The following is a 23855-nucleotide window of genomic DNA, read 5'->3' as shown; positions in this document are numbered from 1 at the left end:
GGCGGAAGACTAGTGCTTCCGGTAGCGCGTAGCACCCTCATGATAAACACGCTCCTACAGGTCTGTTATACCGAGCGTCCCATCTGGGAAATTATTTATTTAACTTATGCACGTTACAAGCATGCACATTTAACGTATAAACTGCTTTTGTAATGATCTGGTTTGTCATGGGAAAGTTGTCGATGTAAAATGCTTCATTATGCTGCGTGCTAGAAGTGTAAGCGACATCTGTTGTCGTTTACCTTATAAGATCATTTATCCATTGGGGAGCTTAAGATTTCGCTGTAACCTTTGAATCCGAACATTTCCTTTGTCAGTTTCTTATAAAGTGTAGATTGGGAAGATAATGGAATTTATTCGAGTATTATCATAAACAGGGGTGGAACTTAGGATTTTTTGCTACTAACCGACTGGGTTCGTTCAGAAAAAAGGTTGTCTGACATTTTGTACTAGACAGGCTAGTGTTCCGTCTTCTTTACTCCCCTTTGGTCTAAATTATGTGCCTGAGTGGAGTGGGCTTAATTTCCATCTCCGACCCTAACACATGACACTGGTCCATTCACTTGTTTTCCGGTACGTTTATGGGGTACCTGTACTTTTTAGCTTGTTACCAGTTTAACCAATGATGTTACAGTTTGCGCTAGTCAACAACAAATGGTGTTATCGCGGAAGCAACTTTTTTGACTCGCATGAACTAGAGCTTCCATGTATGAAGTTGGTTTTGCAGACTTTGCTTTCATTGTCAACCATATTTGTGCGTATTTGCTTTCCTTAGCCTGCTTTTCTTTAACTTAACTTTTATTCCAGACGTCGGGTATCAGACTGCTTATACCCCATAAATATATCTGGTGATCACATGGACGAGCAGGAAAGTCTCAGTATGGAGTTGCTTGAGATGGATGTTGAGAACCTTGTCCACTGCCCCCCTAAGCATGGCAGGCCTCCTTTGTTGGCTGCATTACGAAAGCATCACACACATGTGAAGAAGAAGGTAAGTTGTGTGGATATGAAAACAAACATGCTCGCTCAAAACAGGTCAGAAACTCCAGGTGTTCAGTGCTGCCTGTTTTCTGCTAGGCCTTTGCCACATTTGTAGCCTCTAAGAAGGTTTCCGTCTACAGTGGAGTGGGTCTTGGCCAGTGGCAGTGCTGCAGGCACACCTTCAAGGAGCCAGCTTCCATTCACAGACACGTCGCCGGCACTCACAGCGCTGAAATACTTCAGCATACCAGAGGTATCTTAGAACAGATGCTAAATAGGGATGAAAGTGAAAGTCTTGAACAAAGACCACCGAGCGAAGAGGAACCTCAGGACGTGTCATTTTGGATCCCACAAAACAGCCACTTTAATGAGGATCAGCTGGTCAAGTATGGGCTTTTCATTTGTGCCGTGAAGCCGATGTATTTAATGCATGCATTAATTCGTTACCTGACAGAATATTCATACACAATAATACATGCTTTGTGTTGCCGGTTCTGGTCCCCAGCGGTCTGGGCGAAGTTCTTTTGTATTACTGCTACTGCCCTTTGGAGAACCCCCACCTCATTTGTCTGTGGCAAAAAGTGCTGTGTGAAAAATTACACCTAACTGGCAAGGTGAGCAAAAAGTTTTTAAGGGGCCTTATCAATTGTTGATAATGAACAATCAAAGGTTCTAATAGTAGCAGGGGTTGGAGAAATAAAATGTGATGTGTTATTGCTTATTTTTCTTTGTGAGTGAGAACATCATCATACCCAGAAGGCACTAATGGAACTTTCCCACTGGCCTACAGGAACCGAGCTGTACCCAAGTCGTAAAGATGGACTAGCTATGTCGTAGTTCCAGCTTGCATGACGTTGCATTACGAATCCATTCCGTAAAATTTTCAAGTTACAAGTTATCGGGAATGCATTAATACATTAGGTACGACTTTACAATGAGGTTCCTTTCTGCCACTTGCAAACGGTAGTTACGCATTCATAAAAAAGAAAACTGCAAGAATAACTTGTTTAAAATTGTCTATTAATAATTTACAAAGTGTTACAACTTAATTAATAACCAGATTATAAACTATTCATAAATCCTTTATATGGGTAGCCTCATTGTAAAATGGCACCATACAGGACGATGTGCGATAATACTAATAATAAATAATATATAGAATATGACTTTTTTTCCAGTCAGATAATCCATGCATATTGATGCAGAACGCCAGTAACTCCCTGCATTTTGATTAGTCAGATGGTGGTTTTGCAGCCAGCTTCTTTGTTCAGGCTTTCAGCCCTAATAGCAAGCAGAGCCATGTCGGTGCAGATACAGCTCAAATGAATTATAATGGAAAACCGCCAGTTCGTGGTACGGCTCGGATAATTTACAATGGAAAAGTGTCAGTTCCCGGTACTGCTCGGTTCTTGGTGTCAGTGGAAAAGCGCCAGAAGTCAGGTTTTTAAGCCTGCTGCTGTGTTTAACTGCAGATTCGCGTGGCGAAAGAGGGTATAAACGGAACCGTGGGAGGAACCAAAGTGGCCACAAGGTTATATGTCGAAGCGATGCTTTCTCATCCGATCTTCAAAATGATGGTGCAGGAGGATTTCAAGGTAAAGACGCTTTAACCTGGAAAACGTTCACATACCATCTTGCAGCACAATTAATCGTGGTTGAGGTTGCCTGCAGATTTATAACAGGATGTTTACCATTCATACTAACCAGCATGAGAATCTTCTATTAACTAAACGGATATTTTTGGAGCAGTCAGTATTTGCAAAGTTTCTATGAACAAACGACAAAACGATACTCTTCCCAACAGAGAAGTGAAGGAGGTGCAGAGTGCTTCTCTAACCTGAGGGTAGGGGTTTACGAAGAGATCGTTCCGATGGGGGTGGATCCTGAAGTTCTCTCATACAGATTGGCTGGTAAGTTGATTAGCCGTATGCATTTTGTCAAGAATGCGCAAATGAATCCAGATTTACAGCCTGAAGCAGGGTCGTCGATGGCTGATGCAGCAGGATTGCTGTCCATTGCTTTGTTGATATCGCTAAACACAATGCTTTTAATTCATTTCTCAGGCGTCCATTTGGAGCCTGAAGAATTTCACAAAGAAGTTGAAAAGCTTTTGTCAAAAGGAGATTCATGCACAGATACCGTCCTCCTGGACTGCAGAAACTTCTATGAAAGTAAAATAGTGAGTATTAAACAAATCTTAACTTCTCTTGAGTCTTATCATTCACTGCAAAGCCTGTGTCTTAATGGAATACTTTATTATGGCTCATTTAAGCCAAGTCTAAGTTGTCACGCAAAGTAATCTGGCCAATTTTTTTTTTTTATTATTTCCAACCAATTAAACGGTAAACGTATTGTTTAATTTATTCAGCACATCTCACTGGGAATAGCAGAACCATCACTATTTGAGATAACAGAAGTAAAATAATGGAATGTCAATCTTTCACTTCCAGGGACAGTTTAGTAAATGTCTTGCTCCTGACATCCGTAAGTTCAGCTACTTCCCAGACTACGTGGATAAGAACCTGGAGCTCTTTCGGGACAAGAAAGTGCTCATGTACTGCACCGGCGGCATTCGCTGCGAGCGGGGGTCTGCGTACCTACGCTCAAAGGTCAGATTGCTTTCTGTTTCGTTTCGGCATTCTGCATTTGCATGATTAGTATTAATTAGCTGAGGAAAAAGCTGTATTGTGTGTCTTTCCAGGCTGTCTGTAAGGAAGTGTATCAGCTAAAAGGAGGCATTCATAAATATCTGGAGCGATTTCCTGATGGCTTCTATCGGGGAAAACTTTTTGTGTTTGACGAGCGATATGCAATCGCCTATAATGATGACATCATCTCAGGTATATACATCTATTTCTTTTTATTTGCCATGCATTCAGCATTGCTTTGCAGGTATTTATTCTGCTTCAGACAGACTTGTTTCTGGTTGGATTCCGGTTGAAATTAAATTGAGAGATTTGTACTGTATACGTTAGTATAACATTGTTTGGAAAGGTTTATTATTTTTTTTATGAATAACTACCAATAAGTTAGCTTAACTAAGTGCAGAAGTAAACATTTCAGGTCCAGGAAATAAGAATACAGACCAAGGTTTTGTTTCAACCAACCAGTTGAATATTCTGTGACTCTTTATACTCAACTGGTTGGTTGAAACAAAATCTTGGTCTGGATTTTTACTTTCTGTACCTGGAATGTCCATCACTGACTTTGTTCTCCCCGTGTTACAAGAGTTCTTCAGACTTGTAAACTGGTGGTTATAGAAAAATAACAGATTGTGTCAATACTTAATTATTCGTGCTCAGTTAGATAAGTCGTATCTCAGCAGGTAAGAGATCTCTGCCTGTGTCTGAAAGGCCATGGGTTCGAATCTCATGGCCAGCAGAGTAGTCTGATCACCTTTGGACCCATGATCAAGCCCCTTAACCCTAATAGCACCAGAACTCTGGCAAACCCTACTCTGTGATCGCTCTGGATAAAATTATCATCTAAGTAAAGAAAATGTTTGTAATGTAACCTAAACATAATGCAATTGTTAAAACACATAATGAATATCGTTGAGCTTATTTTAAAAGTCACCAGCTGTACAGTAAGTGCTCTTAGTAAACGGACATTTCGTTAGCCCTTACACACACTTCCGCCCCCTCTTGCAGAATGCCGGTACTGCGGCACCCCATGGGACAGCTACGAGCTGTGCTCCACGCATTTCTGCTGCCAGCTGGTCCTCTCCTGCACCTCCTGCCGACAGCAGGGCCGCACCTCCTGCTGCCTAACCTGCCAGGCCAAGGGCGAGGTGTCCGACTGCAGCGGCCCCCCCCGCCGAGCTGAAGGAGGAGTGCGAGTGCACGGCCCTGAGGGTGCGAATTCCCCAGGACATGGTCTGACAGGAGTGCAGACGCTGCCACCACACAACTCAAGAGCTCCTGGGAAGATCGTGTTGACATATGACAAGAGTTTAACCATTACAGCTAAGGAAAAGAAGGCCTTTCTAGAAATTTCTGTCAACAACAGTGAACTCATTTTATTCTTGGCACCTGGCTGTTGTTTGAACCATTTTTAAGGGCCAATGATTTTTTTATGGATTCTTGAAGCCCAATGGGTTCAGACTGAAGTCCAGACCTCTTTGTCCTCTCTGCAGTTGTATATGGTGAAGAAAACTTCATGTTGCTTGATGTTCCTTTCGGAACTGAGGAAAAGGGTATTTAGAGTCATTTAGACTGACTTATTTAACCAATGAAACGTTTATTTTAATCTTATTTTATGGTACACTGATTTGAGATTGTGAATTGTGTATCAGTATTGTATTAATAATTGAAAACTTGGTTGTTTGGATAACAAGTTTTATCTTTTACCAGTGTCACAAAAGCATCTTCTCTGAGAATGGATTGTAATGTAATACTTTTAAAAAATAAAGATCCTCTGTTGTGATACGCACCTGTGGATTTAACACCTGTATTACAGTTCATATGTAATTCTGCAATAATTTACTCCAATAATTGTTTAATTTATCCTTTTAAAACATTGTTTGTACATGTACATTATATTTTCAGTCCCAGAGATCACAATTAATATGTCAGCAGAGCAAATACTTATCTTCTGGGACGGCTGGTGCAACGCGTGGAATATACCATTTCATATAATAAGTAAAAGAGAGAGTTTCCATGAATGCGGAGCATAAAAAAAGTGTGACTAAAAATCTCTTTACGCAACCATAAAGATGCATGAACGAATGTGATGAAGGCATTAGTCGAGGTTGGGCTGAGGTCATAATGGTGAATAAATGCGGTTCCCCGCAAGCGGCTCCCATCATCACTGTGTGCGTGCAGGTGGCGCCGCGGCGCCGCTCGCATCCAGCATCCAGCCGCAGAGCATCAGCTAATCCTACGTACTGGGACGGAGGGCGTCCGTCGAGCGCTCCTAACGGCGCTCTTTGCTATTAATAAGAAACACAGTGACCGAATAATTAATGGTGATTCGCCGGTTCACCGCATGAATTTATTTTTTATTAACAAGAAGAGCTGAAAGGAGAGATGTCGGCGAATTTGAACCCCTCCGCCGGGTACAACTTGAACGCGACGCAGAACGGAGGCGCAGCTCCTCCCTGCCAGAACGGTAGGACAGGCCGAGGCCTTTAAAGGCCTAGTTAGCATATCTTAGCCTAGCCTAGCTTGGTCTGGCCAACCTGGTTACCGCTGAGTCAGAGAAGGAGGGGGCGGTCGTTTCGGTCTAGTTTCTGGCCGTTGCGGTGAGTCATGTGGATAACTATCGGCCCGCCGGTGCCAGCGGAGGCTGCGGCGGAAAGTACTGGGTTGCCCATCGGTTAGGTTTAAATTCGTTAATGGTCGGGGCTGGCGAAGTGGTAAACCTGTTAGCCGCAGCCTGGGAGCGGCCTCGGTTTACACGGTAACCTGCTGGCTAGCTGGCTTAGAAAGCCACTAATTTGCAGTCGGCTGGACAGGTGTCACCAAAAAAAAAACTAATTTCCCTTCAGATAGTTAGCTTCTAGGTAGCACTAGGTCTTATGTCTGACCACAGAGACCAGCGACTTCATTAAGGCGCACGTTATAACAGGGGTCTCGACACCAGCCCCTAAATATATTTATCTAGCAGAGGTCAAAATGCAGTATATTATAGTATAGTATAGTAGGTGTGTGTGGGGGGTTTTTGTCAGTTTTGGTAGACATTTAAAATAAGTCCCGAGTATCTTTTATTTGTCCACCTCGTTCCTCTGTGCCTTTTAATTGTTAGCCAGGTAGCAAGTGTCTTCGATTCCCTGCCAGCAGCATCATGGCTGGATTAACGACACTGCCGAACGAATCGGTGCTTTATTTTTTATTTTTATACGTGCACTTAACTGCCATTATTTAAAAGCTAAATGATGCACTTAATTCAACAGTCTTTGCCTTTGCTTCGACCGAGATTTCTTAAAGTCACAGGAGCCAAAAACGTTGTTTACTTGGGCGCATTTTTTCTATCACCTTTTCTGTGGATATATAGGTGTGCATGGGCTTTTGGTCATCAGGAGGAAGCACAAAAATGACAGGAATGAGCAAAAAGACCTGTTCACTGTCACACTTTAAAATCATTGACATGTTTTTGTGCTGCTTGTGGTCATAAATGCAGTGCTGCTTGGGTTGCAGTGGGGATAGTGTGTGGGCCAAGTTGAGGAAATGAGATTCAGATATTTGTACTGCAGTTTGGTGTTTCTAATTGAACCCTGATTATCTGGGTGCTGCATGCTTTGTTTATGATTTTTCTGGTGTCCTTATTAGGATGAGTGTATGTATGCGGTGTGCATCTCTTTATTGCTGTGAAATTTTGAACCTGTTTTCAAATGCTTTCCCTATGCAGTCTAATCCCATGTGTGTTCCTGCTTATAAGTGAAAGTTTCTTGGTCTCTCTCCAGGCCCTGGGCAGACATACCCATCCATGTACCATGCTGCCGGGTACTACGGCTCCCATCCGCAGAGCTACCCTCCTGTAATGGGCCAGGGCCCCGCCCCCTCTGGCAAAGCCCCCGTCATGAACAGCCAATACCACCCCAGCTACTACCACAACAGCCACCCCCAGCCAGTTCAGCCCACTGTCACGTCCGGTCCCCCCGTGTATGATGCAGCCCAAACGCAGGCTTCTCGGTCTTACAGTGCCACTGGCGCCCCCCCCCTCCAGCGCTCACCATGCCCCCCAGCACCCACCACCATTTAAGCAGCTGACTAGCTACCCGGCCCCCTACTACGCACCTTATCCCGCCTCTCAGGGACTTGCAGCCACGGCTGCTTTGTCTGCTCCACTATACCCCTCGGCACCAGGGGCCAACCAGTATAGCACACCGCGTTCCTCGCAGGCCCCCCAGGCCCAGCTGTACCAGGGGCCCCTGGGAATTGGAGCCCCTCCCGCGGCTGTTTCAGCAGCTCCCTGCACCTATGCCACGCCCTCGAGCGGCCCCCAAGTGGCTGTCAACGGCCAGGTTAGCGCAGGTAAGCCCGTCTGGTGCCACAGTACCGTTTCAAAGCACGTCGTCGATGAGCATCTCAGCAGTTGTGGCTTAATCTTTGCACAGACATCTGCATGGCGTCCTCCCCAGAGACGTGGCTCTCCGCCATCTCCCACCTTTCTAGGGATGGTCATTAAAGACATAAGCCTTTACATTGTAATCCATGAAAGGAAGGAGATCTTTTTTCCTGCAAGAACAGCCTGAATGGGTCAAATAATAATTATTCCTTTTCTCCCCAGTTTCGCCTCCTGTTCTTCAGCACTATGACCAAACTCAGCCAGTTGTGACCCAGTCCTACAAAGCTCTCGAGCCCAACACTGGAGACTGCGCTGGGGAGAGACCACCGTCAGGAACCCCTTCAAATTCCGTGCATTCCTCCCCGGGCCATCATCCTGGTAAGACCCTGTCCCAATGAAACGTGCTTTACTCCTCAGATACTCTCTCACAACCTCTTGGTGTAGAAATAGGTCAGTATCCTTTGGTTTTAAGGAAGAAAATCCTGGTCAGTGTAGCTCCAGTGGGCTCATTTGAACTGGTAATTTTTCCAAAGTTATTGATTACTGGCAAGAACAATCAAAAATCCTTCACAGAAAAACTGTTGTGTAGTTTTCGTATTTTGCTTCTGTGTTTGGGGAAAATCCCAAACCATGCTTGGAAGGACAGGAATACAAGTACTTAATCAGTGTCCATATGATTAATTCATACTCAGATTGAAGGGTAAGATAATGTCTTGGTCAGCGAGTTCTGAAAAATTTGCATCTTGAAAAATAATTAGCATTGTCCTCAGCACTGGGTAACAAGTCCATGTCTTTAATCCCTGTGATGCCAGCCTTGCTATTTGCTGTTCTGTCCATTTGAAAAGCCAAAAGCTATTGTCCTGTTACCTGAAACTTCTTAAAGTTGGACGTGCATGATATCAAACGCAGTCAGCAGTTTCACTTCTGCCAGAATGCCTTCAAATCAGAATTTTCTTCTTGCTATGATGCAAGCCATAAGGATCAGGGGAGGTGAAAGATAAAAGGCAATATGAAAATCAAAAAACGGCGTCTTGATTTTTTTAAACGTATTTGCATTGGTTTTAATCTTCTCTACCTGCTTGGTCAGGGAAAGCGTTCTCCCTGTCTTTCCTTGATAAGTCAGCCTGTGATTTTATTCGTCTTTGTATTACTTTTTGTCAAAGTACCACTTTTGTCTTGTAATGTTCACAGGCCTTTTGATTATATTAAAAGAACTTATTTTTGCACTTTCACAGGTTTATGTTAAGTAGTTTGCTTAGTACTGTTAGCTACAACAAACATGATTGTACAGTCGTCAGACAATTCATAATATATGAGAACTGTTCCTCCCTTAACATCTCTTAAAGAATGTCCAACACTTAGCAGGGCTGTCAAAGAGAAACATGACACTGTTACAGCCTCCTGCTTCTCCTGCTTTGGAGTCTCCTGGCTTCCCAGTGGCTTCTCCTTTTGATAGGAGAGAACATCTCATGGCTAATTTAGCTTTTCTTATACAGGCTGGACATACTGACTTCTGAAATCCACAGTCAAGCCAACTCCATTTAAGCTGTGGTCGAATATGAAAGCAATTCAAATGTATGTCTTGCGTATCACGTACCTCTCGATCCCATCCTATTTTCTTGGATTGACATCTTGACCAAGACAAAGGCTGCTTTTTTCCCCCACCTGTTGGTTTGAACACATGGAGCATAAAGCGGCACAGATGAGACAGTATACAAGTCCTGGCCACGTCATGTTTGCCAGCGATTTGCCGATGGCTGTGCGGACCTTCTGACCTCTGACCCCTGACCCCATCAGCAGCTGACAGTTGTTTGTGCTTCTTCACCCCACAGGCCCGCAATACGGATATGTTGCTAATAGCGGAGTTAGGTCGTCCACAGCCGCCCCCTCGTCATCGAGCTCCGATGATGAGGACGATGAGGAGGAGGATGATGAGGAAGCAGGTCTGCTATAGCTTTTACTTGCCCACCCTGTCACGACCCCCCCCTCCCCCCGCCTTGCATTGACCATCGCTCTCACCCAGACCCGTCTCATAGCATCGCTTCCCTCCACCTTCCAGAACCCATCCTATGTGACCTCCTCTCCCCTCTACCCCCCCTCAGTCCTTGGTCTCCACACTGTCTGCCTTCACTCAGCTTGCCCCATCTTCAGTCTTTGGAGAGGAGGAAACAGAGATGTTCAAACGAGATGCTGCGACGTAGCACGTTTGTCCCTGCGGAAGGCTTAAGGCAATGGGGATGTCCTGACATCTGGATTATAAGCAACATTCACCATTTCCTCCGAAAAAACTAACAAAGAATCTCTTTCCTAACAGCTCTATGAGCCTATGAGAGCCAACAAACTATTCTGTATCTAACTGTTTTTTTGCATTCTTATTTAATAATTGGGGGTGAGTTACGCATCTGTGAAGGTCTCACAAAAATTAAACTCGGTCTGGTTTGTTGCCAGAACTTGCATAGCCGTGTGATCAGTCACTAGTTTTCAGGTTACTGTGCTTCACTTTTCTGTATTTCTGCTCTTCATGCTCAGCTAGTCCTTTTTGAGTGTTTCTTGTTTTCATTGGCGGTGCCCGACTCCGCCTCTTCTGCAGCCTCTGGTCCCACCATCTTCCCCTGTCCGAGCATTCAGTCTGAGCGGGCCACCTTTGACTCATACTTCCCTTTTGGGTGTCCATGCCCCGTGTCAAGTGATGGCTTATCCCTGCTGCCTCGTCTCTGCCCACCCCCTGTTGACACAGTTAACAAGTTTTTAAATATAGCCGTCTTGGGCTCCCCTGCCGCAGTGGCAAAGAGCAGAAGCTGCAGTGTGGCTCCGTGGGGGGGTTGAGCCACAGGCCCGTTACGGTCTCCTGCGAGCCAGGCGGGTAATTGGGTCCCCGCGCTGCACGGTACTGCAGACGATCTCATTCTTGTCTTTACTAAAGCTTTCTGGAAACATGAATGCTGTTTTCTGCAGGCCGGAAGCCTATAATCTCATCTCCTCTGAAATAGCCCTTTCGTTGGGAGGGGACACAGCCCCCCAGCTTGGCTGCTGTGTATGTGTATTTGTATGTGGGCGTGACCCATACCATCACAGGTCCACGCGCTCTCCTGCTGACCTAATCCAGCGACGCACGTCATCAGAGCTGGCGTGTTAATTTTGTAGCTTTCAGCGGTCTCCCATGCTCCCACCGGTTCTGTTGCTCTTGTAGGATGACAGATTTCATCTGGGATAATGGAGATCGCCGGGGAATCTGCATGTGCTATCTCGGTATTGGCTCTTATCTTCCACTGCCACACTGGGATTAAGTGACCCAGATTAAAACCCCCTCCCCCACTGCAAGCCCTGGCGATTGGGGAAGACCTTTTTTTTTTTTTGGTTTTCTGATGCTCTGCTGCTGGAAGCAGGCTTCTGTTCCCGTCCGGAGACCTGATGTCCCCTCCTTTACTAGCAAGCTTTGTCCTCCTCTCCCCCATCCTCCCAGGGGCTGACAGCTCCACCACAGGCAGCAGCTCCCCCGTCCCCAACAACTACGAGTCCCTGGAGGATGGAAGCTACCCAGGTAAACCCCGGCTTGGTCATGTGACCTGTGGAAGGACCCATTCAGTTTGGGTAGCTCTGCTGTAAAATGCTCAGTGTATTTCAGTAATGGTAGGATTGGAAGGTTTTATGTGGCTTACTTTAGGGCAGTTGTGTGTGTGTGTGTGTGTGTGTGTGTGTGTGAATATAAGGCTGCTATAGTAAGGGGTGTAGGAACCAGCGGGTTATGTATTCTCAATATTTAATTTGGCTTCATTCATCCACCCCCAACAAATAGATCTTTGCATTTAGTTTATTCTGGTAAAAAAATTTATTTGATCTAATACTCTCTTGTCACAAATACATTTAACGTTCAGCAGTCCTAAAATAATGCATAAGTTTTCGAGATGGATCATGGGTGTATGTATGTCGTTGTATGAACAATTCCTGAGTGCCGGTATTTTCAGCACCGCTGAAATTGTTGCACAAAAACAGATTTTAGTCTTAAATGCATTTTAAGAAAATGAGCGCAGAAATTAGAGAGACTAAGAGAGAGCATGAATTAGCCTGGGTAGAATGCATGATTGAGGCTAGCCTGTATAAATGTAGTAATAGCCATATCAGCTCTGTTTTGTTGTTTCAGTAAAATGAAAAATGCAACAAAGTAACATTTAAAAATGCTGTACCGATGCTTTGACTTGTACAGCTAGTTGTGTATTTACATGTGTCAGGTCTGTGCAGTAATATGTGCTAGCTTAATGCATGAAACGTCAGCACTAGCTGTCTGATAATCTGCTAAAGGAACGAACAACTGGAAGAGCAGAAGACTGCAGATCAGCTGAATGAGCCGACAGACAGACAGGCTGCCAGGAGAGAGAATGGATCAGTGGAACCGGCAGGCAGACTAGAAGAGAGAGAGGCTATAGATGAGCTGGAACAGCACATAGGGAGACGGGAAAAGTTCATCTGATCCAGTTGATAGGCAGGAAGAGAGACTGCAGAACATCATGTGAAAAGGTGTGCATGAGAAGTGTTTTATATGCAGGAACAAGATCAGGAAAAGACTAATTGAGGCCACAATGTTTTTGTGTTTTAGTGCCTTGCCTGCTGTAGGAGTAATGATAAGGAGACAGGGATAAAGACTCCCAAAGATGTAGATCCTGTTTACACACAGCTTTATTAGCTCCGTCTGCAGTTTACTTTTGCTAAAAGTAGCAAAGTCCTCAGATTTCAAGAAAGGTGGATTAAATCATTATGGTCCAGCTATATGGCGAGATTTGTGTTTTTTAATTGTGTGAAAGCATGTAAAGTTCCCCATTCACTTGAAAAGTTGATCCTGCATTTATTTCTGGACTCAAACTGTAACAAAAAAAACGCTATTGACAGATTTGCATTTCAGGAAAGAAGCGCAGTGCAACGCACTGCCATTTAGTGACATGTTATTGCAAAGTCGAAGCCACAGCAGTGTTTCCCAATCCGGTCCTCAGGGACCCACAGACAGTCCACAGTTTTGTTCCCTCACAACTCCCTGCTGAGAGGGAGCAAAAACATGGACTGTCTGGCAGGGAGCAAAAATGTGACCTGTCTGCGGATTCCCGAGGACCAGGAGCCTGTCCAACGAAGCGGGATTACTGGCTTATCGGGGTAACTTGTCAGTTTTAAGGTAGTCTGGGCTAAATGTAAGTGAACGAATATGAAGTCCATTTCAACTGTGGCACCTTAAATCCGATAAGTTACCCCGATAAGCCAGTAACCCTACTTCCTAGTACAGGCCACAGATTGGGAAACTACTTCAGTGACTGAAATAGCTGAGGACTTCCGGAAGAACCCAGGCCTCCATTTGGTCAAGTAGAAACCTTATTAAGGTTAATTATGGTAGTTCATTTTCCTTCCTCAGAGGCAAAAAAGTTTTAACTCCCACTGGAAATGGCTCTTGATTTGTTATGATGTATACAAGTTTTTGGATTCATTATCAGATATATATCAGATACGTTTTGTTGTTGTTGATTCCAAACATAATGTTGTTGCATATTGTCCATTGTAACAATTTCGCCCAGTGATCTCAAATCATCTTAACTGCATATATGAATGTGTCTTTAATAAGACTGGAGTTATGTCTCTTCCAGTATCAAGGTCTCTCCTACACCCTTTACTCTAGTCATGTGCTGTATTATGAGTAAAATCCATTATCAGTCTTCTTCCAAGTTTGTGGGTTTTTGCCAGTAAAATTAAAGTAGGTTAAAGTTTTGCATCTCCGGTCACTTGCCATCGCTGTGTCATCGGCTCCCTCAAATCACCGTCTCCTCCATGAAATTTAGACTCCTCCTCGCTTCCCCCACCACCGCCTTCGTCCAAAGTGGCTCCACCTTTCGGCTACAGTTACCCCAACCTCCACCCGGCCTACCAGCAGAAAGCACCCAGCAGAACAGACACCACCCCCTCTTACGGTGGATGCAACCCACCTGGATATCAGCCATTTTCGCAGGTAGGTTTTGCACGGAAATCCCTTGAAGTCAACGAGGATCTGTAAGCTTTTAGCGGCTCTCGTAACAGAATGTCATCAGAACCTGAAACTCTGAGGCACAGATGGAGTTACTCCATCTGTCTGTCCTGCAGCCACTTAACTGGTACAGATTTGTGGAATAGAGGGAGAAGTTCTCCAGCTGAAATATCAGATCTCTTTCCGTACATTTAAAAAGCAATAACTGAATTTTTAGAAATGAATGTGGGTGAAAAATGTGCATGTGTATGAGTGGGTGAGAGAGAGATGGCAGCTAATTGTACCCCGCCTCCCTTGTTTGCAGCCCTTCCCCAGCATGTCCCAGTTGTCCACCACCCTGGGGGGGCTCAGTGGCGTCCCTGAGCTGCAGGTGGAAGGGCTGAGGCCGGTGAACCTGCTGCAGGAGAGGAACATCCTGCCCCCAAGCCCCCTGCCTAACCCCGAGCCGAACCTGAGCGCCGACCTGAGGAAGGTCAACTGCAGCCCGGAGTGAGTGTCTGTGGGCTTGTATTTCCCACGTTGTGGGGGCCGTGTGGTGTTTTTTTTTTTTTTTATAACTTGTGGGGACATTTTTCAGGTCAACAAAAACCAGAATTTTAGAAAATAAGTGAATGTAATTGAAAACTAAAAAGTGCAAAAAAATTTGTTTTTTTTTTAATATGGTTACTTATAGTTAAGTTTAGGGCTGAGTAAGGGTTAGGGATTTCGTACTTACTGTAGGATTTGGGTTACGCCCATAGAAGAATGGAGTATCCCAACAATGATTGGAATATATGAAGTGTGTGTGTGTGTGTGTGTGTGTGTGTGTGTGTGTGTGTGTGTGTGTGTGTGTCAGGTTTGGCTATAGCTGTTAGCATATGACTCGGGGCTGTACTGCATAATTCACATCAGTGTCCCCCCTCCTCCACGGTCACAGCACGTTCCGATGCACCCTGACCAACATCCCCCAGACCCAGGCCCTATTGAACAAAGCCAAGCTTCCCCTGGGCCTGCTGCTGCACCCTTTCAGAGACCTAACGGTAAGGTGATGCCCCCCCCCCCCCCCTTTCCACGTCGATACTGTGCTGTGCCGCACGGCCATCCTGATGCACCATCTGTCTCCACTTCTCCGCCAACCCCTCCCCCCCGTAGCAGCTGCCGGTCATAACGTCCAACACCATCGTCCGGTGTCGGTCCTGCCGAACCTACATCAACCCGTTCGTGACGTTTCTGGACCAGAGGCGCTGGAAATGTAACCTCTGCTACAGAGTCAATGACGGTATGTGATTCTGACTCTGAGACTGCAGGAGAAGGTTCTGCTTTGGTCCATTTGCTGGCAGAGGAGACTCAAGAGATAATGAACCATTGACTCTTACTGTAAAATTACCGTTTGGCTGCACTGGTTATGTTAATATTTGTTGCGTGCGTTTCCTTTTAGTCCCTGATGAGTTTATGTACAACCCGGTGACCCGTTCCTACGGAGAACCCCACAAGAGGCCGGAGGTGCAGAATTCCACGGTGGAGTTTATCGCCTCCTCGGATTACATGGTGAGGCTTTCAGCACAGCTAGCAAGGCGGTGAAGTTCACCACGTGGTGCTTTTTGCTACTTGTACCTGACCTGATCACATTTCCAGCACTTATACCAACCTGTCTGTCTGTAGCTCCGCCCCCCTCAGCCTGCCGTCTACCTGTTTGTGCTGGACGTTTCCCACAGTGCAGTGGAGACTGGCTACCTGACCATCTTCTGCCAGTCTTTGCTAGACAACCTGGATAAGTGAGTATTCAAACAAGAGGCAGCAGTTCTGCTCTAATATACTAAATCGGAGCTAAAAGCTACCAAAGACAAACGTTTTGTTTATATGAAATGCTGAAGAATTTCTGATGCCCTTTGCCTGAGCCCCAAATGCTGTTGTGATAGCTCTGTCTTCTTGAAATGTTATACTTTTGAAGAATAATATGTTTCCATGAGTTTTAACAAATTTGCCCTTTTGGATGAATAGTTCGGACAAACCTTCAGTTTTATGTGGACCTATATATGATTGCATGGGGTGTCCTGTGTCAGGAATTTGCATTCAGAAGCCTTGTCCACATTGACCCCCCACTCCTGGTTTCCCCTTCCAGGTTGCCGGGTGACACGCGCACCCGGGTGGGCTTTGTCACCTTCGACAGCACCATCCACTTCTACAACCTGCAGGAGGGTCTGTCCCAGCCACAGATGCTGGTCGTCTCTGACATTGAAGGTGGAACCTCGCTGTTCTGCTGCTGTTAACTTTGCGATCGGGCTCACCTGTCCCCCCTTTATTTCTGTTAGATTTCCAGCTAATTGACAAAAAAATAGCAAAATGGTGATTGCAGGGTTAGTTTTTAAACAGGCAACAAATTTTCTGCGTTTAAAGGCACAGTTAGTGCAGTATTTTAAACTGGTTCGATATTGCGGCGAATAATTTCCTAGCGGATGCCTTATTTGCCATACAATGCTGTTATTTTAATGCATTAGCACCTACACTAGGGCTCCTGGATGGGATTGGACCCAGCATCCTTCAGGGTGTGAATCCATTACCTTCACTGGTTCATTCCATCTTTTTCTAGATATCTTCCTCCCCACCCCCGACAGCCTGCTGGTCAACCTGAAGGAAAGCAGAGAGGTAAGAGGTACCGCTGGTGAGTGATGGGTGTGGGTCTGTGGAGACCTCGCCCGTCGCTTTCTGATCAGGCGTCCCTGTTTGCAGCTGGTAAAAGATCTCCTGAGCTCCCTGCCTGGAATGTTCACCCACACCAGGGAGACCCACAGCTCCCTGGGCCCCGCCCTGCAGGCCGCTTTCAAGCTCATGTCCCCCACGGGCGGCCGCGTCTCCGTTTTCCAGACCCAGCTGCCCACCCTGGGGGCTGGCCTTCTGCAGTCCAGGGAAGACCCCAACCTGAGGTCCAGCACCAAGGTACATCCCCCCCCCCCCCCTTTCAGCTCCATCACTTGGGAAGACGGAATCTTTCTTTCTGCATTCCATGACGTCAACTTTCTCGTCATTGCAGGGGGTTCAACACCTAGGCCCTGCAACGGACTTCTACAAGAAACTGGCGCTGGACTGTTCCGGCCAGCAGATAGCTGTGGACCTGTTCCTGCTCACCTCCCAGTACTCAGATTTGGCCTCGTTAGGTAAGGAACGACCAGAAATTGCTGCTGCTTCTGCAATATACCTTTTAGGAGTTGAACCGCTGCAGCACATGACCACGCTCTCCAACTGAGAAATGGACCATGATTTCTACTCCATTTAAGTAGCTAGTTAATGAAGATACTGGTGGGCAGAATTGGGTAATTCAGGTCCAGAGAGTAAATGTCCAGACGGGGATTTTGTTTCAACCAGCCTGCTGAATATTCTGTGACTGTGACTTCATGCTCAACTGATTGGTTGAAACAAAATCCCGGCTTGGACTTTGACTCTCTGGAGCAGAATTACCCAACTCTGCTGGTGGGAGAATTTAGTTTAAAGCACAAGGGTAGCTTGCTTACATTTTGTGCCGGTGAATCATATTGGTGTCTGTTGTGCTAATGGTGTTTGCACCGGTTGTGTAACACGACCGGGTTGGTGTGCGTGGTAGTTCTTAGGTAAGCAGACCCACAGAAAGAGATGAATGTGTCAGTGAAATTCCCTGAGGTCGACCCATTCCTTTCCAGCATGTGTGGCCAAATATTCAGCTGGAAGTATCTATTACTACCCGTCGTTCCACCACGTCCACAACCTGCCGCAGCTGGAGAAGTTCCAGAAGGACCTGCAGAGATACCTGACCAGGAAGATCGGCTTTGAGGCAGTCATGAGGATACGCTGTACTAAAGGTCGCTCAGGCTCACTTCTGTATGTTTAAGCATAGCACTGCTAAATTCATGATGCACCAGGACCAATGTGATTTTGAAGGTGCTTTTCCATGTGTGTGCCTCCACGCCCTCCGTCACCCTGACATTAAACCTCGCTTCTTCACCAGGCTTGTCCATCCACACATTCCATGGGAATTTCTTCGTCCGTTCCACGGACCTGCTGTCTCTGGCCAACGTCAACCCCGACTCCGGCTTTGCTGTGCAGATGTCCATCGACGAGAGCCTGGCCGACACGTCGCTGGCCTGCTTCCAGGCCGCGCTCCTCTATACCTCCAGCAAAGGTCAGGCTCCGCCTGAGAAATGGTGCCGTTTTTGGGGGCAGGGCTGACCCCTCCCACTGATGACTTCTCACCGTTTAGCCTTGTGTTCTCTATTGGTTCTCTGTCATGTTCCAGGCACGGCCCCCTGCCAGAATGTCTTCATTCCAGCCCTACCATTAATCAGGCTTATGTGGTCCTTAATAGGCTAATAATGAATGTGGCAGGTTGCAAGCACTGTTGATTGGGGGGGGGAGCACCAGGGACGGAACTGAGAACTATTGTGCCGAGCCAATGAAATGCAATTACCTTCTAACCAGGTGCAATAAAATATATACAAATGCAGTAGGTTATATGTAAATGATGACAAAACATGCACCTGTCTGTCTCCGCAGGGAAGCGCAGGATCCGCGTGCACACGCTCTGTCTGCCCGTCGTGAGCCAGCTGAGCGACGTGTTCGCGGGCGCTGATATTCAGGCCGTCACGTGCCTTCTAGCTAACATGGGTGAGTGTGCCGCTCTCCCAGGCTTCGCTGTCTCATGCACGGCATCCCTCCTCGGTGCCCTATATACGACCCTTCTCGAGATGACTAAATGCGTTTGTAACTAGGGGTGGGCAGTACACCGGTGTCATAGTCATTACCGGTGCGATTGTGTACCGCGATATGATTTTTCACTATACCGTTAACACCACGATAAGTCAACAGCCTACTTATAAAAAAATAAAGCATTTTATTTTCATCAAAGCTTCAGCTGTCATCCGAATACGTGTCCTTAAACTGCTTATATAGACTGTATATCTGCATTGTGTGAATTTTCTGAATTTTTCTAGCCTAAAATTAGCTACATCAAAAGCTTTTGGTTTAGTTTGCAAACCATACGGAGTATTTACAAGGCGATATAACTGTTACATAGATGTAAATGTGTGCGCAAACTTGAAAATCTAACGCCAGCCAGCAGACCACAGATGCCAAACCCTGCGTTTTTACTCTAAATGGACTGTAAAATGTGCTGTTTTCGGCTGAAGCGGTTTGTCATAAAGAGAGTTTGCCATTAGCGAGTCAGGAGTCCGTTTGTTTGATCTCAATAGTGCAGTGGGATACACTGGTAAACAGAATTTTTGTTACTCGTGATGTGTGAATTCGGATGACGTCATCCCCCACCCCAAAATCTGACGATTTTACACTTTTACCTTTTTACTGTCTAACGCACATAATTGAAAACTTCACCATATAAAGAGGTGCAGCTAGGCTCATTCTCACCAGTCTGATTTGTGATTTTTTTTTTTCTCCAGTCCACATTGACTGATAAGCGCGTATCTTCCCGAAGTTGGACCACCCATACACAACAGTAATAGCAATTAAAGTACTTAATATATTATAAAAAAAATATTCACAAAAAGGGAGAAGACATGGTACTCTGCCCAAAACGTGGAAAAAATTTTATAATATGCAATATAATATAAAAAAGTAATATAAAAAGTAATATTTTACTATCACTGTACAAAAGGTGAATACAAAAGTGAGTACAAAATGTAAACACTAGCCTGCTACCTAGTTTAAAAAAATGCATACTGGAGTCAATTATTTGCTGAAGTAGCCCAGTTTACTATAGCAAATATTAAGTTCCACCCATGCTTGCAGCTCAAAGCATTGATTTAGCGTAAATATGTGTCACGGCTCAATATGGGTGTGTGTTCAACATGGCCTCTCTCTATACAGCCATCGACCGATCGGTGTCCTCCAGCCTATCGGATGCCAGGGACGCCCTGGTCAACGCTGTTGTGGACTCCCTGTCTGCGTACCGCGGCACCTCGAACCTGCAGCCCGCAGGATTGGTGGCCCCTAGCGCCTTGCGGCTCTTCCCCTTATACGTATTGGCGCTGCTCAAACAGGTGAGACTTTAGGGAGCCACCTAGTGGACATAGGTGGCGCTGTTAAATTGGTTGACCGCGAACTGGGTGTAGTACTGAAGGGTGGATTTGTTTGGAATGACGAGTGCAGTTGGAATTTTTTTTTTCTTTTTTTTTTATTTCTCTATCCATGAATCACCACATTCAGCCCTATTTTCCCCACTCAGCTCAGTGGACATCAGTTTATCAAACTGCACAGTGCAGAGAGGGGTAGCAAGGAAGAATGTGTTCTGCAAGCAAGGTAACATTTTTGGCTTTAAATAACTGCTGCGCTGTCCCCCCCCCCTCCCCGCCTGCCCCCCACCCTCAGAAAGCCTTGCGTACGGGCACCAGCACCCGCCTGGACGACCGCGTCTTCGCCATGTGTGAGTTCAAGAGCCAGCCGCTACAGCACGTAATGCGCTTAGTGCATCCCAACCTGTACCGTGTGGACGACCTGTCTGACCAGGTGGGTGCCCCCCAGTGGCCGGTGGGGTGCAGCGCAGCACACTGACATTCTGCTCTGATTGCGATTCAGCTGGCAGTGCGCTTTTTCCTTCTAAAAAGACTCGGACTAGGATGCTTGTTTTACAATATTAGTTTGTATAAGATATTCTGCTGACGTTTTAATAGATCTGCTCTGTACCCCGAGGCTGTTCTTCACCTTTAATTAAATTAAATAAATTACATAATCTCTTTTTTTGTGTTTATATCTGCATTCCTCTCCCCATCCTGCAGGGGGCGCTCCACCTAAATGACCGTATGGTCCCCCAGCCGCAGCTCCTCCAGCTCACAGCCGAGAAGCTGACCAGGGAGGGTGCCTTCCTGATGGACTGTGGCAACGTGAGTGTGGGCCGACCCCCGCTCGGGGCCCCTGTGTGTGGCAGTGTCTCCGCTTACTCCTCTCTTCTCCCTCCCAGCTGCTGTACCTGTGGGTGGGAAAGTCCTGCAGCGAGTCATTCATAAGAGACGTCCTTGGCTGCCCGAACCACTCATCCATCCCACAGAATATGGTGCGACTGGGACCTTAGTGCTCGTATATACTTATAACTAATAGTTCCATTATGACCTTTCAAGACATTTTATTTCAGCTTGAAATTTTAATGCATGATTATTATATGTATATTTTTTTGTCTTTACTACAGTTATAGTGGAGCTTGTAAGTTGTGAATTATCGTAGGTTTATCTGCGTGTTCAGTTTATAATGTTGGAAGTGGTCTCTAATGTTATCTTTGTGTAACACTGGGTTTGTCCAGAGCTACAGTGTCCTTGAGTCAAACTAAATGGAGGTATAAGTGGGTAAAATGAATTTGTGTCTGTTAAATAGCTAAATGATAAGCATAATGTATTTAAATTATCCTGCGTGCCCCAGTCTCAGATCCCGGAGCAGGACAATCCTCCTTCAGCGAGGATGAGAACGTTCCTCAGCTGGCTGCAGGAGTTGCGCTCCTTTTGGCCGGTTCTTCATGTAGTGAAGTAAGTCGGGTGGGCGGGGGTGAATGTTCTGTGCTCCCTGAGTACGGATGCATGACGGTCATCCAGGTGCAGCTCCCAGTCCCTGCCGCTTTGATGTCCTCACTCCCCAAGAGATCTTCTCTAACCTCCTGCCAGAAGATGTGATAATAGGTTTTCGTGTTACGAATGGCATAGACGCCCTCATATAAACAGTACCCAGCATGTTTAAGCTGGTTATATTCTTTATAGAAAAACACAGCATTTAGTAGTGTTAGTCTAAACAGAATTTGATAGCCTGCATGCTGTTAGTGTGTTTTGAATTGGACTGATGATGTAAATCGGTCGTGGTCTTGCCCTGTCAGGGATGACGCTTCCGCCAAGACCAGCTTCTTCCAACACTTGGTGGAGGACCGGACGGAGTCGGCGTTCTCCTACTACGAGTTTCTCCTCCACATCCAGCAGCAGATGTCCAAGTAGGAGGCCCTGGGCACAACAGAGCCCTTGACGCCAAGCTAGTAGCATCTTCACGGCACCTGTAGCGTGACTCATCTTTAGCGGGAAACCTCCACTTGACTTTCCTAGGGTAGAACTACAGAAGTGAGGGCACCCCGCCCTTCCCTTCCAGTCCACCAATCGGTGATGGTGAGCGTGTGGGCGGGAGGATGAGACGACGATGGTCGGGATTGGCCGCGGGTCTTGCACCGTTCTGTAGCGGCCCTGAGTGCGCGTCAAGGAGCTTGTTTACCGGTTTCCTGTCCGTGCTGCTGACCAGTTCCCTCTTGCTGGACCTGTGGACCTGAGCTGGAGCGAGAGGAGCGAAGAAACAGAGCATCGCGTCGCGTCATGCCGAGAAGAGCCCCCCCGCATGATGTCACGCTTCACCGCGTTTGTGACCTGTGTCCCCTCCCATCTTTTTTTTTTTTTATTTAATTTTTTTTTGTATTTCTTGGATATACATCATTGAACAAACACCTGGCATCTCTATACTAACCTAGAGACCCCACCCACCCCAGCAGATGCCGCTCAAGAGTAGTGGTGCCCCCTTCCTGCCCGGCGAAACCCCACCCCGCCTGCTCGGGCAAAACCAGTTCATGTAACAACCCTCTTTTTCGGGCAGTATGGGCAGTTTTTCCCCACTTTGTAATTCTCTTTTGTGTAAGATTATTTATGATCTGCTTATTAAATAAAACAAAGGTATTTTGCTTGATCCTGTTTATTCCATAAGCCTTGATGCTGAACAATGGTTGTGGGGGGGGCTAACCTCAAGCTCTAGTGATGCTTGTGTACAATGCAAGGTAAAAAAATATTTAATAATAATTGGTACTTTGATTCCTGTTGGCAAATCACACCTGTTGTAGCGGTAAGGGCCTAATTCAAGGGCCCACCGATGTGACATGGCCAGGCTTGAACTGCGGGCCCTCTAATCGCAACTACGGAGCCGCGCGTTGCTGTTACTTAAAGGGGGCACTAGATGGCTCCCTCTGAAGCAAGAGTAGCATAGAGCATCAGTATTAGAATAATGAAAGTTTTATTGTGACACGGGTGGTTGGGCGTGTTCAGACTCCTGTGCTGCAGTTTCTCTGTCAACAGATGTTCAGCCTTTAGCAGACAGGCCGTGCCTTCGATCCGATAGATGTCTAGAAGCATCGCGGGTTCGGAAATATAACATAAACACGTGCATTTACTAGACTGCTTCGTAGCACTCACACTCAAATCCGGGCTCGTATCGTGTATTCCGTTTGACGTGACACACATTTGTTCCATTTCCATTTCTCCTTGTACTTCATCCCCAGAAGCGACACACCCTGACCGCGAAATACCTTGTGACTGAAGCGAAAAGTAGCTTAGATGTAGGTCTCTGATCCTCCCATTGTTTGTTTGAAGATAAAGAATTTGAAGACTGTGAGGAAACATGCACCTTAGATAATTAATCACTCATCCTCCCCTTGTTTGTCCACCTTATTTAAAGGTCACTTTTTACGGACCACCGCTGCCGTGAAGCTGAATACAAGTGCGAACTGCTCCCTTGGGAGAGGGTGCATGGGGGGGCGGAATACATCGACCAGTGGGTGTAAAATGCTGTGTTTACAAATATATACGTGACTTAGCTTGTACTTCGACCCGCAATGGATTGATTGATACAGAATGTTATAGATGTATGATTGAAATTTGTAAAATATTTTAAGGTAAAACAAGAGCTCTTAAGCGTTTCTTTTATCAAGATTTTTTTTTTTTCTGTCGCTTTCATGCAATTTCCTCATCAGAAACGCTATTCTCACCACTCTCGATGAAGTTCCCGAAACAGTAGCACAGTCTCCCACACGAATTAGCATTTCTCATCTGACTTTGACAATTCATCAGAACAGTTCGTGCGTTCGTCACTGAGAGCTGCAGGTCTCTCGCTTACTTTGATA

General features: G+C 46.0%; 2 protein-coding genes across 8 annotated transcripts; both read left to right on the top strand.

The window, feature by feature from the left end:
* Positions 1-66: 66 nt before the first annotated feature.
* On the top strand, positions 67-5008 carry LOC125704579 (thiosulfate sulfurtransferase/rhodanese-like domain-containing protein 2). Its single transcript, XM_048970306.1, is given in 11 exon segments — positions 67-573; positions 808-991; positions 1078-1367; positions 1487-1595; positions 2454-2576; positions 2786-2891; positions 3045-3160; positions 3432-3590; positions 3683-3821; positions 4632-4785; positions 4787-5008. Coding segments are annotated over 11 exon segments (1485 nt in total). The 5' UTR covers positions 67-544; the 3' UTR covers positions 4863-5008.
* Positions 5009-5033: 25 nt separating this feature from the next.
* On the top strand, positions 5034-22648 carry sec24b (SEC24 homolog B, COPII coat complex component). 7 transcript variants are annotated; one of them, XM_048970300.1, is made up of 24 exons: positions 5770-6090; positions 7385-7955; positions 8212-8367; positions 9822-9932; positions 11453-11530; positions 13806-13972; positions 14292-14476; positions 14904-15006; positions 15122-15245; positions 15405-15514; positions 15629-15741; positions 16089-16207; positions 16557-16612; positions 16697-16903; positions 16998-17121; positions 17641-17799; positions 17946-18119; positions 18491-18601; positions 19817-19989; positions 20318-20455; positions 20725-20829; positions 20907-20999; positions 21359-21462; positions 21804-22648. In XM_048970300.1, the coding sequence occupies exons 2-24, from the start codon at positions 7586-7588 to the stop codon at positions 21916-21918; spliced, it is 3195 nt and encodes a 1064-aa protein (XP_048826257.1). In that variant the 5' UTR covers positions 5770-6090; positions 7385-7585; the 3' UTR covers positions 21919-22648. The 7 variants fall into 7 exon arrangements, with proteins under 7 accessions (XP_048826259.1, XP_048826257.1, XP_048826254.1 ...); XM_048970297.1 differs by having other exon boundaries at positions 15119-15245; XM_048970298.1 differs by lacking the exon at positions 5770-6090 and adding an exon at positions 6126-6223 and having other exon boundaries at positions 15119-15245.
* The last annotated feature ends 1207 nt before the right edge of the window (positions 22649-23855 follow it).

This window comes from Brienomyrus brachyistius, chromosome 12 (assembly GCF_023856365.1).
Source record: "Brienomyrus brachyistius isolate T26 chromosome 12, BBRACH_0.4, whole genome shotgun sequence".
NCBI classification, from domain to species: domain Eukaryota; kingdom Metazoa; phylum Chordata; class Actinopteri; order Osteoglossiformes; family Mormyridae; genus Brienomyrus; species Brienomyrus brachyistius.
This window is presented reverse-complemented; position numbering and strand designations above follow the sequence as displayed.

Coding starts and splice junctions, on each gene's coding strand:
- sec24b (XM_048970297.1), top strand. CDS start 7,586: ATGATGCAGCCCAAACGCAGGCTTCTCGGTCTTACAGTGCCACTGGCG. Junction 17,122..17,640: donor CTCAGATTTGGCCTCGTTAG/GTAAGGAACGAC, acceptor ATTCCTTTCCAG/CATGTGTGGCCAAATATTCA. Junction 18,602..19,816: donor GTGCCTTCTAGCTAACATGG/GTGAGTGTGCCG, acceptor CTCTCTATACAG/CCATCGACCGATCGGTGTCC.